This window comes from Scyliorhinus torazame, chromosome 2, assembly GCF_047496885.1.
Source record: "Scyliorhinus torazame isolate Kashiwa2021f chromosome 2, sScyTor2.1, whole genome shotgun sequence".
NCBI classification, from domain to species: domain Eukaryota; kingdom Metazoa; phylum Chordata; class Chondrichthyes; order Carcharhiniformes; family Scyliorhinidae; genus Scyliorhinus; species Scyliorhinus torazame.
This window is the reverse complement of record NC_092708.1, coordinates 6552622-6571395: the sequence shown is the minus strand read 5'-3', so window position 1 is coordinate 6571395 and position 18774 is coordinate 6552622. Positions and strand designations below refer to the sequence as shown.

The 18774-nt window shown below is 51.0% G+C and overlaps 1 protein-coding gene across 1 annotated transcript in view; it reads right to left on the bottom strand.

Moving 5' to 3' along the window:
• Positions 1–264: 264 nt before the first annotated feature.
• LOC140385698 (rac GTPase-activating protein 1-like) overlaps positions 265–18774 on the bottom strand; it is a 135589-nt gene continuing 117079 nt past the window's right edge. The window contains exons 10-14 of the mRNA XM_072468126.1: positions 15302–15404; positions 13806–13938; positions 8698–8806; positions 512–602; positions 265–402 (exon numbers count right to left, since the gene is read on the bottom strand). Coding sequence (XP_072324227.1) covers positions 366–402; positions 512–602; positions 8698–8806; positions 13806–13938; positions 15302–15404 — 473 coding nt within the window. The 3' untranslated portion in view covers positions 265–365. The remainder of the gene's footprint in view (positions 403–511; positions 603–8697; positions 8807–13805; positions 13939–15301; positions 15405–18774) is intronic.

Sequence of the window (18774 nt, the reverse complement as noted above, 5' to 3'; positions counted from 1 at the left end):
TCCCTTCCCCACCAACCCAATGCCATCCCAATCCCCTCCCACATTTACATTAGTTCCGGAGACACTGGTATTTCTGATTGGGTGACGGTCACTGGGCTCCACCCCATTCACTCCCACCTCAGCTCCATGGACAGTCCCAGCCATCATTCCGGCTCCAATATCCCCAAGTTAGATCAACCAAAAATAGCAAAAAGCAAGACATGACACAGAGTACCCGATCTGACTGGTCAGGGGAAACATGGGGGGGGGGGGGGGGGGGGGGGGGGCAGGTACAGGTTCTTGGATTTAGGGCAATGTTGTGGGGGGGGAATAAACAGTGAATATTCAGAGAAGATTCCGGTTGGCCTTTCTCGGACACTTTTCCTTTATTGCAGGGTTGGTGATGGGAAAATCTTTCCCGACCTGTAGAAATATAAAAGGGGAGAGGCATTAGCAACGAACCTCTCTCTCTCTCGCCTCGTCTCGTCCCCCCCCCCCTCTCCTGCTAAACCCCTCGCAGGCAGTTACTCACATGGCCAGGAAGGCAGGATGTATACAGCACCTCGGGGATCGCTTCAGCATCTCAGCAACTTCAGGCGATGTCAACGGTTTAAACAAATTCCCTAGGGAGAGGGATTAGAGACCAGAGTTACAGGAGAAGGATTAGAGACCAGAGTTACCGGAGAAGGGAAGGGGATTAGAGACCAGAGTTACAGGAGAAGGATTAGAGACCAGAGTTACAGGAGAAGGGAGAGGGATTAGAGACCAGAGTTACAGTAGAAGGGAGAGGGATTAGAGACCAGAGTTACAGGAGAAGGGAGAGGGATTAGAGACCAGAGTTACAGTAGAAGGGAGAGGGATTAGAGACCAGAGTTACAGGAGAAGGGAGAGGGATTAGAGACCAGAGTTACAGGAGAAGCAAGGGAGAGGGATTAGAGACCAGGAGTTATAGGAGAAGCAAGGCATAGAACACAGAACGATACAGCGCAGTACAGGCCCTTCGGCCCACGATGTTGTACCGAAACAAAATCCATCTAACCTACACTATGCCATTATCATCCATATGTTTATCCAATAAACTTTTAAATGCCCTCAATGTTGGCGAGTTCACTACTGTTGCAGGTAGGGCATTCCACGGCCTCACTACTCTTTGCGTAAAGAACCTACCTCTGACCTATATCTATTACCCCTCAGTTTAAGGCTATGTCCCCTCGTGCCAGCCATTTCCATCCGCGGGAGAAGGCTCTCACTGTCCACCCTATCTAACCCCCTGATCATTTTGTATGCCTCTATTAAGTCTCCTCTTAACCTTCTTCTCTCCAACGAAAACAACCTCAAGTCCATCAGCCTTTCCTCATAAGATTTTCCCTCCATACCAGGCAACATCCTGGTAAATCTCCTCTGCGCCCGCTCCAAAGCCTCCACGTCCTTCCTATAATGCGGTGACCAGAACTGTACGCAATACTCCAAATGCGGCCGTACCAGAGTTCTGTACAGCTGCAACATGACCTCATGGCTCCGAAACTCAATCCCTCTACCAATAAAGGCCAACACTCCATAGGCCTTCTTCACAACTCTATCAACCTGGGTGGCAACTTTCAGGGATCTATGTACATGGACACCTAGATCCCTCTGCTCATCCACACTTCCAAGAACTTTACCATTAGTCAAATATTCCGCATTCCTGTTATTCCTTCCAAAGTGAATCACCTCACACTTCTCTACATTAAACTCCATTTGCCACCTCTCAGCCCAGCTCTGCAGCTTATCTATATCCCTCTGTAACCTGCTACATCCTTCCACACTGTCGACAACACCACCGACTTTAGTGTCGTCTGCAAATTTACTCACCCACCCTTCTGCGCCTTCCTCTAGGTCATTGATAAAAATGACAAACAGCAACGGCCCCAGAACAGATCCTTGTGGTACGCCACTTGTAACTGAACTCCATTCTGAACATTTCCCATCAACCACCACTGTCTGTCTTCTTTCAGCCAGCCAATTTCTGATCCACATCTCTAAATCACCCTCAATCCCCAGCCTCCATATTTTCTGCAATAGCCTACCGTGGGGAACCTTATCAAACGCTTTGCTGAAATCCATATACACCACATCAACTGCTCTACCCTCGTCTACCTGTTCAGTCACCTTCTCGAAGAACTCGATAAAGTTTGTGAGGCATGACCTACCCTTCACAAAGCCATGCTGACTATCCCTGATCATATTATTCCTATCTAGATGATTATAAATCTTGTCTCTTATAATCCCCTCCAAGACTTTACCCACTACAGACATGAGGCTCACCGGTCTATAGTTGCCGGGGTTGTCTCTGCTCCCCTTTTTGAACAAAGGGACCACATTTGCTATCCTCCAGTCCTCTGCACTATTCCTGTTGCCAATGATGACATAAAAATCAAAGCCAATGGTCCAGCAATCTCTTCCCTGGCCTCCCAGAGAATCCTAGGATAAATCCCATCAGGCCCTGGGGACTTATCTATTTTCAGCCTGTCCAGAATTGCCAACACCTCTTCCCTACGTACCTCAATGCCATCTATTCTATTAGCCTGGGTCTCAGCATTCTCCTCCACAACATTATCTTTTTCCTGAGTGAATACTGACAAAAAATATTCATTTAGTATCTCGCCTATCTCTTCAGACTCCACACACAATTTCCCATCCCTGTCCTTGACTGGTCCTACTCTTTCCCTAGTCATTCGCTTATTCCTGACATACCTATAGAAAGCTTTTGGGTTTTCCTTGATCCTACCTGCCAAATACTTCTCATGTCCCCTCCTTGCTCGTCTTAGCTCTCTCTTTAGATCCTTCCTCGCTACCTTGTAACTATCCATCGCCCCAACTGAAACTTCACACCTCATCTTCACATAGGCCTCCTTCTTCCTCTTAACAAGAGATTCCACTTCTTTGGTATACCACGGTTCCCTCGCTCGACGCCTTCCTCCCTGCCTGACCGATACATACAAATCAAGAACACGCAGTAGCTGATACTTGAACAAGTTCCACTTATCCAGTGTGCCCAACACTTGCAGCCTACTTCTCCACCCTACCCCCCCAAGTCACGTCTAATGGCATCATAATTGCCCTTCCCCCAGCTATAACTCTTGCCCTGCGGTGTATACTTATCCCTTTCCATCATTAACGTAAACGTCACCGAATTGTGGTCACTGTCCCCAAAGTGCTCTCCTACCTCCAAATCCAACACCTGGCCTGGTTCATTACCCAAAACCAAATCCAACGTTGGCCTGTCAACATATTGTGTCAGGAAACCCTCCTGAACACACTGTACAAAAAACGAGCCATCTAATGTACTCGAACTATATCTTTTCCAGTCAATATTTGGAAAGTTAAAGTCTCCCATAATAACTACCCTGTTACTTTCGCTCTTATCCAGAAACATCCTCGCCATCCTTTCCTCTACACCCATATAACTATTTGGAGGCCTATAGAAAACTCCCAACAGGGTGACCTCTCCTTTCCTGTTTCTAACTTCAGCCCATACTACCTCGGAAGAAGAGTCCCCATCTAGCATCCTCTCCGCCACCGTAATACTGCTCTTGACTAGCAGCGCCACACCTCCCCCTCTTTTGCCTCCTTCTCTGAGCTTACTAAAACACCTGAACCCCGGAACCTGCAACATCCATTCCTGTCCCTGCTCTATCCATGTCTCCGAAATGGCCACAACATCGAAGTCCCAGGTACCAACCCATGCTGCCAGTTCCCCTACCTTATTTCGTATACTCCTGGCATTGAAGTAGACACACTTCAAACCACCTACCTGAACACTGGCCCCCTCCTGCGACGTCAAATCTGTGCTCCTGACCTCTATACTCTCATTCTCCCGTACCCTAAAACTACAATCCAGGTTCCCATGCCCCTGCTGCATTAGTTTAACCCCCCCCCCCGAGCACTAACAAATCTCCCCCCCCAGGATATTTGTGCCCCTCAGGTTCAGATGTAGACCATCCTGTCTGTAGAGTTCCCACCTTCCCCAGAAAGACCCTTGGCAACCTAGCCAATTACCACTCTATCAGTCTACTCTCCCACATCAGTAAAGTGATGGAAGGAGTCATCGACAGAGCTAACAAGCGGCACTTACTCAGCAATAACCTGCTCACGGACGCTCAGTTTGGGTTCCGCCAGGGTCACTCAGCTCCTGACCTCATTACAGCCTTGGTTCAAACATGGACAAAAGAGCTGAATGCCAGAGGTGAGGTGAGAGTGACTGTCCTTGACCAAGGCAGCGTTTGACCGAGTGTGGCATCAAGGAGCCCGAGCTAAACTGGAGTCAGTGGGAATCAGGGGAAACTCTCCGCTGGTTGGAGTCAGACCCGGCACAAAGGAAGCTGGTTGTGGTTGTTGGAGGTCAATCATCTCAGCTCCAGGACATCACTGCAGGAGGTCCTCAGGGTCGTGTCCTCGGCTCCACCATCTTCAGCTGCTTCATCAATGACCTCCCTCCCGTCATAAGGTCAGAAGTGGGGATGTTTGCGGGTGACTGCAAAATGTTTAGCACCATTCGCCACTCCTCAGATAATGAAGCAGTCCCTGTCCAAATGCAGCAAGACCCGGACAATATCCAGGCTCGGGGCTGACAAGTGACAAGTTACATTCGTGCCACACAAGTGCCCGGCAATGACCATCTCCTACAAGAGAGGATCTAACCATCGCCCCGCGACATTCAATAGCATTCCCATCGCTGAATCCCCCACAATCAAATCCTGGGGTTACCATTGGTCAGAAACCGGACTAGCCGTATTAATGCTGTGGCTACCAGGGCAGGTCAGAGGCTGGGAATCCCACGGTGAGTAACTCACCTCCTGACCCCCCCAAAGCCTGTCCACCATCGACAAGGCACAAGTCAGGAGTGTGATGGAATACTCTCCACTTGCCTGGATGAAGCAGCTCCAACAACACTCGAGGAGCCCAACACCATCCAGGACAAAACAGCCCCGCTTGATTGCTCCCCTTCCACAAACATTCAAACCCTCGTCCACCGACGCACAGTGACAGCCGTGTGTCCCATCTACAAGATGCACTGCAGGAACTCACCGAGGTTCCTTAGACAGCACCTTCCAAACCCACGACCACTCCCATCTAGAAGGACAAGAGCAGCAGATACCTGGGAACCCCACCGCCTGGAGGTTCTCTTCCAACTCACTCACCACCCTGACTGGGAAATATATCGGCCGTTCCTTCACTGTCGCTGGGGCAACATATTGGAACTCCCTCCCTAACAGCACTGTGGGTGTACCTACACCTCAGGGACTGCAGCGGTGCAAGAAGGCAGCTCACCCCCACCTTCTCAAGGGCAACTAGGGATGGACAATAAATGCTGACCTAACCAGCCACGCCCACATCCCGTAAATACATTAAAAAAAACTAGCCTGCACAACCACACTCTGCCGACAGGCCTGCAGATCTCTTGATGCTTCACCAGCAGGGGATGTATTCTCTGTTCATAACAGGGCCCATTACATAGATTATCACAGAATTTACAGTGCAGGAGGCCATTCGGCCCGTCGAGTCGACATCCAGTCTGACAATCCAATCAGACAACAGCATTGGAGTCCCTCTTGTCAGTTTGTAACAGTACCCAGGACAAACTATTAAATAATTCAAACACCCAGCACTGAGGGAGTGCTGCACTGTCAGAGGGTCAGTACTGAGGGAGTGCCGCACTGTCAGAGGGTCAGTACTGAGGGAGTGCTGCACTGTCAGAGGGTCAGTACTGAGGGAGTGCTGCACTGTCAGAGGGTCAGTATTGAGGGAGTGTCGCACTGTCAGAGGGTCAGTACTGAGGGAGTGCTGCACTGTCAGAGGGTCAGTACTGAGGGAGTGCTGCACTGTCAGAGGGTCAGTACTGAGGGAGTGCTGCACTGTCAGAGGGTCAGTATTGAGGGAGTGTCGCACTGTCAGAGGGTCAGTACTGAGGGAGTGCCGCACTGTCAGAGGGTCAGTACTGAGGGAGTGCCGCACTGTCAGAGGGTCAGTACTGAGGGAGTGCTGCACTGTCAGAGGGTCAGTACTGAGCGAGTGCCGCAGTGTCAGAGGGTCAGTACTGAGGGAGTGCTGCACTGTCAGAGGGTCAGTACTGAGGGAGTGCCGCACTGTCAGAGGGTCAGTACTGAGGGAGTGCTGCACTGTCAGAGGGTCAGTACTGAGGGAGTGCCGCACTGTCAGAGGGTCAGTACTGAGGGAGTGCTGCACTGTCAGAGGGTCAGTATTGAGGGAGTGCTGCACTGTCAGAGGGTGAGGGACTGAGGGAGTGCTGCACTGTCAGAGGGTCAGTATTGAGGGAGTGCCGCACTGTCAGAGGGTCAGTACTGAGGGAGTGCCGCACTCTCAGAGGGTCAGTACTGAGGGAGTGCTGCACTGTCAGAGGGTCAGTACTGAGGGAGTGCCGCACTGTCAGAGGGTCAGTACTGAGGGAGTGCTGCACTGTCAGAGGGTCAGTACTGAGGGAGTGCTGCACTGTCAGAGGGTCAGTACTGAGGGAGTGCCGCACTGTCAGAGGGTCAGTACTGAGGGAGTGCTGCACTGTCAGAGGGTCAGTACTGAGGGAGTGCCGCACTGTCAGAGGGTCAGTACTGAGGGAGTGCTGCACTGTCAGAGGGTCAGTACTGAGGGAGTGCTGCACTGTCAGAGGGTCAGTCCTGAGGGAGTGCTGCACTGTCAGAGGGTGAGGTCAGTACTGAGGGAGTGTCAGAGGGTGAGGGACTGAGGGACCTGCTCCCTTACGATGATATAATAAGTGATCCAATCACATCATTTTGAAGAGCAGCAGAGCTCCCAGATCATCAAAACACATCTCCGATGATTCCACTTTCCAAAATGGTGCTTCGAAAATCTCTTCCTTCTTCCTCAACCGTGATTTCCCACCGACAGTTGTGGACAGGGCCCTCAGTGTGCGGTCCATCTCCCGCACCACTACCCTCACCCCCTCCCCAGAACAAGGTCCCCCTCGTTCTCACATTTCATCCCACCAGCCTCCGAATCCTCCGCCATTTTCGCCAACTCCAGCGTGATGCCACCACCAAACACATCTTCCCTTCACTCCCTCTGTCAGCATTCCGTAGAGACCGTTCCCTCCGAGACAATCTGGTCCACTCCTCCACCATACCCAGTACCTCTCCCATCACCCATGGCACCTTCCCATGCAATCGCGGAAGGAGTAACACCTGCCCCTTTACCTCTTCCATGCTCAACATCTCAGGCCCAAAACGCTCATTCCAGGTTAAGCAGCGTTTCACTTGCACCTCTTCCAATTTGGTCTCCTGCATTCGCTGCTCCCAATGTGGTCCCCTCTATATTGGAGAGACCAAACGCAGACTGGGTGATCGCTTTGCTGAGCATCTTCGGCCTGTGCGGATTCAGGACCCTGACCTTCCCGCTGCTTGCCATTTTAACACAAGACCCTGCTCCCATGCCCACATGTCTGTCCTTGGCCTGCTGCAATGTTCCAGTGAAGCTCAACGCAAACTAGAGGAACAACATCTCACCTTCCGGTTAGGCACGGGTCTCAACATCGAATTCAACAACTTCAGATGATCAGCTCTACCCCACCTCGACCCATTGTTCTCATCCCATTTCATTTTAACTGTCTTTTACCATTTCTTTCGTTAGTAATATATATTTAACCCACCCCCACCACCATTTTATCCACCTTTCCTTACCCTTTCTCCTCTTTGCTTCCCCCTTCCCCTCCCCCACATCTACAGTTCACCCTCGGATGTCAGTTTCTCTGCTGTTTGGCCTTTCACATATTTTGTTCTCTCTGGGGACTGCCATTCGCTCTCTTTCCCCTGGGTTTCCGTGGCCATTAGCACCCAGTTTCCCTGGGTTACTGTGGCCATTCGCTCTCTTTCCCCTGGGTTTCCGTGGCCATTAGCACCCAGTTTCCCTGGGTTACTGTGGCCATTCGCTCTCTTTCCCCTGGGTTTCCGTGGCCATTAGCACCCAGTTTCCCTGGGTTACTGTGGCCATTAGCACCCAGTTTCCCTGGGTTTCTGTGGCCATTAGCACCCGGTTTCCCTGGGTTTCTGTGGCCATTCGCTCTCTTTCCCCTGGGTTTCTGTGGCCGTTAGCACCCGGTTTCCCTGGGTTTCTGTGGCTATGACTCATCTTTCATTCTCACTCCACAGTATAAATATTCCCCACTTTCTCTGTTCACTTTGACAAAGAGTCATCGGACTCGAAACGTTCGCTCTTTTCTCTCCCTACGGAAGCTGCCAGACCTGCTAAGATTTTCCAGCATTTTCTCTTTCGTTTCAGATTCCAGCGTCCGCAGTAATTTGCTTTTATCGAAACACATCTGGTCATTATCAAATTTGCGGGATCCTGCTGTGCTCAAGTTGGCAGCCGAATTTCCTACAATTATGGCTACACTTCAAATAGATACTTCATTGAGTGGATGGGATGACCATGTACGTCAGGCACTCGGTTGTTTTAGTCCGTGTCCATTGACACTCTCTGTTCACCCCTCATTCCTCGGTAACTGTCCAAACTGCCCTGTGCCACCATTGATACTCCCGGCAGAGTCTGGCATTCAGGCCATCCACTCATTTTCCTGTTCTTGTGCACCTGGAGCAATGGCCTGTCACCCAAGAATACTTGTCACTGTACCTTGGGGCACGTGACAATAAACAAAATCAAAAACCCAATCTAAGATTTCCCCCAAAACTAAAAGAAGAGCATTCTCACCGGATAAGACGAGACCGGATTCAGCGCTGCTCGATCCCGTCTGGGCTGTCTCCTCTCCCACCATCTGGTTCCAATAGTCAGAGGACAACGAGAGAAGATTCTCCACAATCTGAGGGAATGAAGGATATGCAACAGCAGCGAAGGGATAGAGACCACCCTGACAGGGCTCAGCATCTGCTCATCAACATTTCATCAAACCCAATTAGGAGTAAAAAGTAATGTGGCCACAGCCCCAGAGGACCAGAGGCTGCTCGCCCCCATTGAGGGGGTGAGCTGACTGGTGATGGTTTGACCCGGCCTCAGGCGAGGGGCAAGCTTGAGAAGGCGGAGCCTTCATCAATAACCTCAGGTACGGGGAATCGAACCCACACTGCTGGCCTCACGCAGCATCACGGACCAGCTGTCCAGCCCACGGAGCTAAACAGGCCCCAATTAGGAGTAAAGAGATAACAAAATCTTCAAAGCACCTTCCAACCCACACACTCGACCAGGAAGGACAAGGGCAGGAGCTTCATGGGGACATCAACTCGAGGGAGGCAAACTAGTGACCGTTTTATCTGGGGTGGGGGGGGTCTGGCAGGAGCTAGGGCACAAATGAGGAAGGTAGGAACTGGAGAGCACGGATTTGAAAATACAGATTTCACTGCTTGGAAAGACAAACAGCAACTTTATCAGGTGGTCTGAAACATAAAAATTGAAAAGTAATGTTTCAACTGCACAGGGTGAGATACAGAGTAAAGCTCCCTCTACACTGTCCCCATCAAACACTCCCAGGACAGGTACAGGACGGGGTTAGATACAGAGTAAAGCTCCCTCTACACTGTCCCCATCAAACACTCCCAGGACAGGCACAGCACGGGGTTAGATACAGAGTAAAGCTCCCTCTACACTGTCCCCATCAAACACTCCCAGGACAGGTACAGCACGGGGTTAGATACAGAGTAAAGCTCCCTCTACACTTTCCCCATCAAACACTCCCAGGTCAGGTACAGCATGGGGTTAGATACAGGGTAAAGCTCGCTCTACACTGTCCCCATCAAACACTCCCAGGACGGGTACAGCACGGGATTAGATACAGAGTAAAGCTCCCTCTACACTGTCCCCACCAAACACTCCCAGGACAGGGACAGCACGGGGTTAGATACAGAGTAAAGCTCCCTCTAAACTGTCCCCATCAAACACTCCCAGGACAGGTACAGCACGGGGTTAGATACAGCGTAAAGCTCCCTCTACACTCTCCCCATCAAACACTCCCAGGACAGGTACAGCACGGGGTTAGATACAGAGTAAAGCTCCCTCTACACTGTCCCCATCAAACACTCCCAGGACAGGTACAGCACGGGGTTAGATACAGAGTAAAACTCCCTCTACACTCTCCCCATCAAACACTCCCAGGACAGGTACAGCACGAGGTTAGATACAGAGTAAAGCTCCCTCTACACTGTCCCCATCAAACACTCCCAGGACAGGTACAGCACGGGGTTAGATACAGAGTAAAGCTCCCTCTACACTGTCCCCATCGAACACTCCCAGGCCAGGTACAGCACGGGGTTAGATACAGAGTAAAGCTCCCTCTACACTGTCCCCATCAAACACTCCCAGGAGAGGTACAGAATTGCCTCCTCCAATGAATGCACAATCTATTTAAAAATAAATATTTCCACCATGTCTGGCACTAACGGATTATTGTATTGTGCTTTCTCCTCACGCTCAAATCTCATTCTATAACTTCCACACCTCTCCAGACAAAACAAAAAATGGGGAAAAGATAAGTGAGATAGGTTAAAGTCTAGGACCAGAGAGCATAGCTGCAGAATAAAGGGAGGCCAGTTTGGACCAGAGAGCGTAGCTGCAGAATTAAAGGAGGCCAATTTGAGACTGAGATGAGGAAGTATTTATTCTCTCAGAGGGTTGGGAGTTTTGGAATTTCTTGCCCGGTCCTTGTGTATATTTAAGGCTGAGATGGATTCTTATCAGTAAGGGAATCAAGGCTTATGGAGAAGGACAGGAAAAGTGTCAGATCATCCATGATTCTATAGAATGGTGGAGCAGGCTCGAGGGGCCGAATGGGATGGCACGGTAGCACAGTGGTTAGCACTGATGCCTCACAGCTCCAGAGTCCTAGGTTCGATTCCCGTCTTGGGTCACTGTCTGTCTGGAGTCTGCACGTTCTCCCCGTGTCTGCGTGAGTTTAGAACATAGAACGTACAGTGCAGAAGGAGGCCATTCGGCCCATCGAGTCTGCGCCGACCCACTTAAGCCCTCACTTCCACCCTATCCCCATAACCCCTCCTAACCTTTCTGGACACGGAGGGCAATTTAGCACGGCCAATCCACCTAACCCTCCGGGTGCTCCGGTTTCCTCCCACAAGTCCCGAAAGACGTGCTGTTAGGTGAATTGGACATTCTGAATTCTCCCTCGGTGTACCCGAACAGGCGCCGGAATGTGGCGACGAGGGGCTTTTCACAGTAACTTCATTGCAGTGTTAATGTAAACCTACTTGTGACAATAATAAAGATTATCATTAATGGCCTACCCCTATTGCTTATCGTCTTGTGAGCAATCAGTCTGCATCTTGCACGCCCTGATTTGATCCACGAGGAGGTACATGGTGACTTTCTACCAGCAGGTCTGACTGATTCAAACCCAGCCGTCACTGCCCAGTTTGTTGCACAGTCTCCATTTAGAAAGCATTCCTAACATGGGCACATTTCCCAAACACGCTGCACAGGGAGTGCGTCAAACGCTGCGTTACACTGAGCCACAGGCAGATAGCCAGCTCTGCGACTCGCCCGAAAAGCAGAAACAGAGAGATGAATTTTAAAAGCATCATTAAGAAGAGATGGAAAGAGGCAGAGCGGTTTCGGGAGGTTATTGCAGAGCTCGAGGTCCTTGGCAACTGAAGACACGGCCGTAGTGAAGCAATTAAAGTCAGGGCGATGAGCCAGAGGGCCGAGTGAGAGGAACGCCTATCTCAGGGGGGTTGTGGGCTGGAGGAGATTCGAGGGAGGGGGAAGGGAAAGAGGAATTTGAAATCAAGGATGAAGCTGTTGCTGGACAGCGTAAAGACCAAAGGTCAAAGGTCGTGAGGGGGCAGCGTCTGCAGAGAGAAAAATCAAACAATGCCAGCGATCAATAATCCTGCATCAGTTCTGACCGATCAGCAACAAAGTGGTAAATTTGTGCATGGGGGAAACTTCCAGTATTTCAACGAGTCTCCTCCAACAACACCTTCCAAACCCACCGCCACTCCCATCTAGAAGGACAAGAGCAGCAGATACCTGGGAACCCCACCACCTGGAGGTTCCCCTCCGAGTCACTCACCACCCTGACTGGGAAATATATCGGCCGTTCCTTCACTGTCGCTGGGGCAACATCCTGGAACTCCCTCCCTAACAGCACTGTGGGTGTACCTACACCTCAGGGACTGCAGCGGTTCAAGGCAGCAGCTCACCCCCACCTTCTGAAGGGCAATTAAGAATGAGCAGCAAATGCCGGCCTAACCGGAAAAGCCTCCATTACTGAATAAACTGAAAAACCCAGGATTACTAGTGTTCAGGTGACTGGGGACGTGGAATAATTAGAACAGCGCATGGATTTCATTCAATCTCTATTTATTTTCAATTCTAACTTCACTCCGACAATTTTGATTGTAAATTGGTGATTACATATCCACACCAGTGAACCAGTGCTGCTGCCAGTGAGCCACTGCAGCTGCCAGTGAGCCAGTGCAGCTGCCAGTGAGCCAGTGCAGCTGCCAGTGCTGCCGCCAGTGGGCCAGTGCTGCTGCCAGTGCAGCTGCCAGTGAGCCAGTGCTGCTGCCAGTGCTGCTGCCAGTGAACCAGTGCTGCTGCCAGTGAGCCATTGCTGCTGCCAGTGCTGATGCCAGTGAACCAGTGCTGCTGCCAGTGCAGCTGCCAGTGAGCCAGTGCTGCTGCCAGTGAACCAGTGCTGCTGCCAGTGCTGCTGCCAGTGAACCAGTGCTGCTGCCAGTGAGCCAGTGCTGCTGCCAGTGAACCAGTGCTGCTGCTGCAGGATCAACAGAACAGGGGCAGTGTGTTTCCAGAGGCAATTCCCATTATAGCGGAGACAGAACTTCAATGGAAATAGCTGACAGATTAGTTTCATTCGGGTATAACAGGGCAAACGGAACTGACGGGATGTGTGAATAGGTTGAGGTGAAGAGGGTGGGAGGAGGCCCGTGTGGAGCAGAAACACCCAGAATGAATCAGTTGCCTTTGCAATAATTGTGTGTTTGACAAGATAGAAAAACACAAACTGTCCAAAATTCACTGGCAGAAAACAAGGCGATTAACCAACTTTCTATACATCAAGGCAGATGTTCCAGCTCTCCTCACCTTCCCCAAGTTGTTTGTCCATTTCCTAACTCCAAATGAACAGATCCCATCTCGATACAAGCAGTCAGTGAGGTCCATTCACTCCCTGACTGCAATAGTCGATCCACAGTCTGTTCCTGGGAGGGAAACATACCCAAATCTCCAGGTTTGATTGCGGCCTCACTGTTGGGACATCCAGGATCATTTCCCAATGTGGAGGCGATTTACTGGAATGGGACCAGGGTGAGGGACAGTTAAACTGGAGAGAGCGGGTAGAGAAGGTCAAGAGGAAATGGTGAAGGGGAGATTTATTGGAGGCGTTTTGAGAGGGTAAACAAGGAGACGGTGTTTCCAGTGATAGGAGGGAGATTTAAATTAGTGAAAGAACCAAAGCGAACGTGAAGACTTTTATCTTTAAAAGAAATGCAGAGTCTCTGCTGCCTGAAGGACGGCGGAAGCTGATTCAATAACTTTTGAAGAAGAAAGATTCTCAGAGCTATGGGGAAAGAGGAGAGGGACTGATACTAAGCAGATAGCTTTCACAGAGCTAGCACTGGCAGGATGGGATGAATGGCCACCCCCCGTGCTGTTTCCAAGTCCTCACTCTTCCCCGTTCCACAAAATCCAAGTTCAGCTGCTTGAACCTCCCTCCAGGGCCCAGAACTATCCGGAGACTTGGGGATGTGTTTTGCAATGAGACACTCGAAGCACGCCCTTCCCCAATCACACTGTGCTACTTACAGATAGAGCCCCAAGGATTGGACACAAACCTTTGGCTGGCGTTTTGTGTCTTCAAAGACCTCCAGTGGGTTTGGGTTGGGGTTCGAGTGACCCACGATGGTTGGACCAAAGATCCTGGCAATGCTCTGTTTGTCCATTTTACATTCCGGACTCACCATCACCCTGGCAAGAGACACAGACAGACCAGCTCAGCAATTATGGCTCCCTCTGCCTCTGGACGAACCCACGCTAGACCTTGCAACCTCAGCAACTGCTTCACTGGTTCCACGAACTGACTGGAAACCTTGAGCTGGGCCCACCCCAAACACTGAACCCCCAGTGGGAGCACCGTCAATGGGGCAGCTCCCCAGAGGCACATTATACTGAGATCCTGCCTGCTTGCTGGTTAAGAATCCAATGGAACTACTGGAAATGCAAAGACGTCATCCTTAAGTCAATCAAATGGTCATTTGTCACAGTGCTGCTTCTCTGGGATCTTGCTGTGTAAAACACTGAAGTCTTTGCTACATAGAGAGTAGCAATGGAAGGGTGCTTTTCTGATTGGAGGGCTGTGACCAGTGGTGTTCCACAGGGATCAGTGCTGGGACCTTTGCTCTTTGTAGTATATATAAATGATTTGGAGGAAAATGTAACTGGTCTGATTAGTAAGTTTGCAGACGACACAAAGGTTGGTGGAATTGCGGATAGCGATGAGGACTGTCAGAGGATACAGCAGGATTTAGATTGTTTCGAGACTTGGGCGGAGAGATGGCAGATGGAGTTTAATCCGGACAAATATGAGGTAACGCATTTTGGAAGATCTAATGCAGGTAGGGAATATATAGTGAATGGTAGAACCCTCAAGAATATTGACAGTCAGAGATCCAGGAGTACAGGTCCACAGGTCATTGAAAGGGGCAACACAGGTGGAGAAGGTATTCAAGAAGGCATACGGCATGCTTGCCTTCATTGGCCGGGGCATTGAGTATAAGAATTGGCAAGTCATGTTGCAGCTGTATAGAACCTTAGTTAGGCCACACTTGGAGTATAGTGTTCAATTCTGGTCACCACACGACCAGAAGGATGTGGAGGCTTTAGAGAGGGTGCAGAAGAGATTTACCAGAATGTTGCCTGGTATGGAGGGCATTAGCTATGAGGAGCGGTTGAATAAACTTGGTTTGTTCTCACTGGAACGAAGGAGGTTGAGGGGAGGCCTGATCGAGGTCTACAAAATTATGAGGGGCATAGACAGAGTGGATAGTCAGAGGCTTTTCCCCAGGGTAGAGGGGTCAATTACTAGGGGGCATAGGTTTAAGGTGAGAGGGGCAAGGTTTAGAGTAGATGTACGAGGCAGGTTTTTTACACAGAGGGTCGTGGGTTCCTGTGCTGTACTTTTCTTTGTTCTTTGATTGGTCAAGGACAGAGAAGTTTTGCAGTTATGTAGAATGACAAATCTGCAGAACCCAACCGGGACTTGAACCTGAAACTGGGTGAGGCGTTCAGAACATTGTGAGCATTTAACCAGCTTCAGATCCGTGAATCTTACCTCTGAAGGTGGACGATGAGAAAGGCCAATGTGTCTCGGTTAGCTCGAGGCAGTCTGTGCACAGCTCGACTGAGATTCCGGACGCTCTCATCATCTGGTAGGTCTAGAGAGAGAGAAACAAATGCAAACATGGACTGGAGTTCACGCAGCAAGCAGACATGTACAGGCCTCGTTCATCATTCCTGAACCTCTGACTAACAGGAAGGAGAGAGTACAGAAAAGGTTTACCAGGATGTTGCCTGGAATGGAGGGTATTAGCTATGAGGAGAGATTGAATAAACTGGGATTGTTTTCCCTAGAGAGACGGAGGCTGAGGGGCGACCCGAGAGAAGTTTATAAATTATTCGGGGTATAGATAGGGTGAACAGTTGGAGGCTTTTTCCCAGGGCGGAAATGACAATTACAAGGGGGCACAGGTTCAAAGTGAGGGGGGAAAGGTTCAGTGGAGATGTGCGGGGGAAGTTTTTTTACACAGAGGGTGGTGGTGCCCTGGAATGCACGGCCAAGTGAGGTGTGATCAATTACACTGAGACGAGAGTCGGATGTAATCAAGGCTTTATTACACTGAGATGTGTGGCCTCCTACAGCAGCTGACGAAATGGCTGCTGTACTGGGAGCACACATATTTATACTCCGCCTACTGGGCGGAGCCAGCAGGCAGGGATCTACCCTCGTACCTGTAGTACAGGGGCCTTACCGCAAAGCACCTATATCAACATCCTATAACACAATATATATATATCAGTGGTGACTACCACATTCACCCCCTGTTTATAAAATGAGTCCGGCGGGGGTGGTGGAGAACTATATACAGAAAGTTGTGTTTTAAAAGTACAGATAATATTACAAATTCAGGCAGTCCGGTGCCGTGATCTGTCGTTGAGAGCGCCGCAGTGCTGGTGGCGACTCCAGTGGCGGCTTCGTCTTCGGTGACCCCGGGAGCGTGTCGAAATCCTCTTCATCCCCGGGTGTGAGCGCTCACTGGCCACACATGGTTGTAGGAGGGGAAGGTGGCGGCGCCCACTGGCTGCACGTGGGGGGTGCCGGGACAATAGCGGCGATTGAGCGGGCCTGGCACACTGCAGCGAAATGTCCCTTCTTGCCACAGGCCTTGCAAAGGGCGCTCCGCGCTGGGCAGCGCTGTCGGGGGTGTTTTGACTGCCCACAGAAGTAGCATTTGGGGCCCCCGGGGTTGGTTGGCTGCCGCGCGGCGCAGGCGTGGGATTGGCTGAGGGCGGTCACTGATGGGGTCCACGATGGGGCGGCCGTCTGCGGAGTCCACGATGCCCAGGGGGGGTGGGCCGCGTGGTCGGGGGCATAGGCCTGAATGTTGCGTGATGCGACCGTAAGTGAAAGCGCTAGTTTTTTGGTCGCCGCGAGGTCGAGCGTGGCCCCCTCTAAGAGGCGCTGGCGGATGTAGTCAGATCCTATGCCCGTAACAAATGCGTCTCTCGTTGGCAAATTCGAGTGTTCCGTGGCCGAAACGGCCCGACAGTCACAGTCTCTGACCCGGGGAGCAGGGCGCGCCAGAAATCTTCCACCCACTCACCGGGAAGGTGACGCCGCGTGGAGAGGAGGTGCCTGGCGTAGAGTGTGTTAGTCCGCTGAGCGTAGTTTTCCTTCAGTAGCACCATGGCCTCTGCGTAGGTCGGCGCGCCCTGGACGAGGGGAAAGACGTTGGAGCTCAGCCGCGTGTAAAGGACCTGGAGCTTCTGTGCTTCTGGAATGTCGTCTGCCGCAGACCCGATGTCCGCTTCAAAACAGGCTCGCCGATGTTCACGGTCCTGTTTGCCGTTGTCTGCTGGCGGATGCAGCTGCTGCCGATCCGGATTGACGCGGATGCAGCTGCTGGCGATCCGGATTGATGCGGATGCAGCTGCTGGCGATCCGGATTGACGCGGATGCAGCTGCTGGCGATCCGGATTGACGCGGACGCAGCTGCTGGCGATCCGGATTGACGCGGATGCAGCTGCAGACGATCCGGATTGACGCGGATGCAGCTGCAGGCGATCCGGATTGACGCGGATGCAGCTGCAGGCGATCCGGATTGACGCGGATGCAGCTGCTGGTGATCCGGATTGACGCAGATGCAGCTGCAGGCGATCCGGATTGACGCGGATGCAGCTGCTGGTGATCCGGATTGATGCGGAGATCCATCTCTGAAAAACTCAGTGTAATAAATTGATGCTCGATCAATTACACAGAGACGAGAGTAGGATGTAATCGAGGCTTTATTACACAGAGATGTGTGGCGTCCTACAGCAGCTGGTGAAATGGCTGCTGTACTGGGAGCACACATATTTATACTCCGCCTACTGGGCGGAGCCAGCAGGCAGGGATCTACCCCCGTACTTGTAGTACAGGGGCCTTACCGTAAAGCACCTATATCAACATTCTATATATACAATATATACATCAGTGGTGACTACCACAAGGTGGTTGAGCAGATATGTTAGCGCCTTTAAGACTTATCTGGATAGGCACATGAACAGACGGGGTATAGAAGGATACAGGAGGTCGGTCTGGATAGGACACGTGATAGGTGCAGGTTTGGAGGGCCGAAGGGCCTGTTCCTGTGCTGTATTGTTCTTTGTTGTTGTGTGGGACTTTTTTTAATATCACAGACCGTAGGGGCTCCTGGGAGCTCACCATCACTTTCTGAAAGAAAAGAAACGAGCCTGGACAATAATACCCACTTCACTAACCTCACCTGATTTTGACCATGGCGTTTGGGGCAAACGGCAGGTGATGTTAGCTTACCTGCATTTAGTGCCTGACTCGAGGGGCGTGAACCATGTTGGTGTGTGGCTGGAGTCCTCCACCTCGACTGGGGTCAGAGACGTCGACCGGGGTCAGAGACCTCGATCGGGGTCAGGGACCGAGACTGGTTAAGGGTTCCTTCCATAAAGATGTCACTAAATCCACTGGACATCTGAACCAAATCAGGTTTCTTTGCATATTAAACGTGACCAAATTTAAGTGGACTCCACACTGGTGGGTTATTTATCCCAGGTGTAGAGCTCTGCACATTACAGAATCCCTATAGTACAGGAGGCCACTCAGCCCATCGAGTCTGCAACAACCTCCGAAAGAGCCAAGGCCCACCCTCCCCTCGTAATCCCACATTGATCGCGGCCAGCCACTTAACCGGCACACCTTTGGACTGGTTTGTCGTCCACTGACCTCAGGTTATAATGAAAAAGTAAATCAACATTTCCCACCAGTGTTGAACAAAACTGACGTGGTGTTGTTGAGACATTCCGATCTCAGATTTTTAAACCTCGGAATAACTTTGCCAATGACCAGGGGTTTGATGGCAGCCAATGGATTAATTCATGATTTTAAAATCTTTTTCCTGTAAATTTGGAGGACCCAATTCTTTTTTTTTTCCCAATTTAGGGGCAGGACTCACGCAGACATGTGGGAGGCTGGGCAATCTCCAAATGGACAGTGAGCCGAGGCTGGAATCGAAC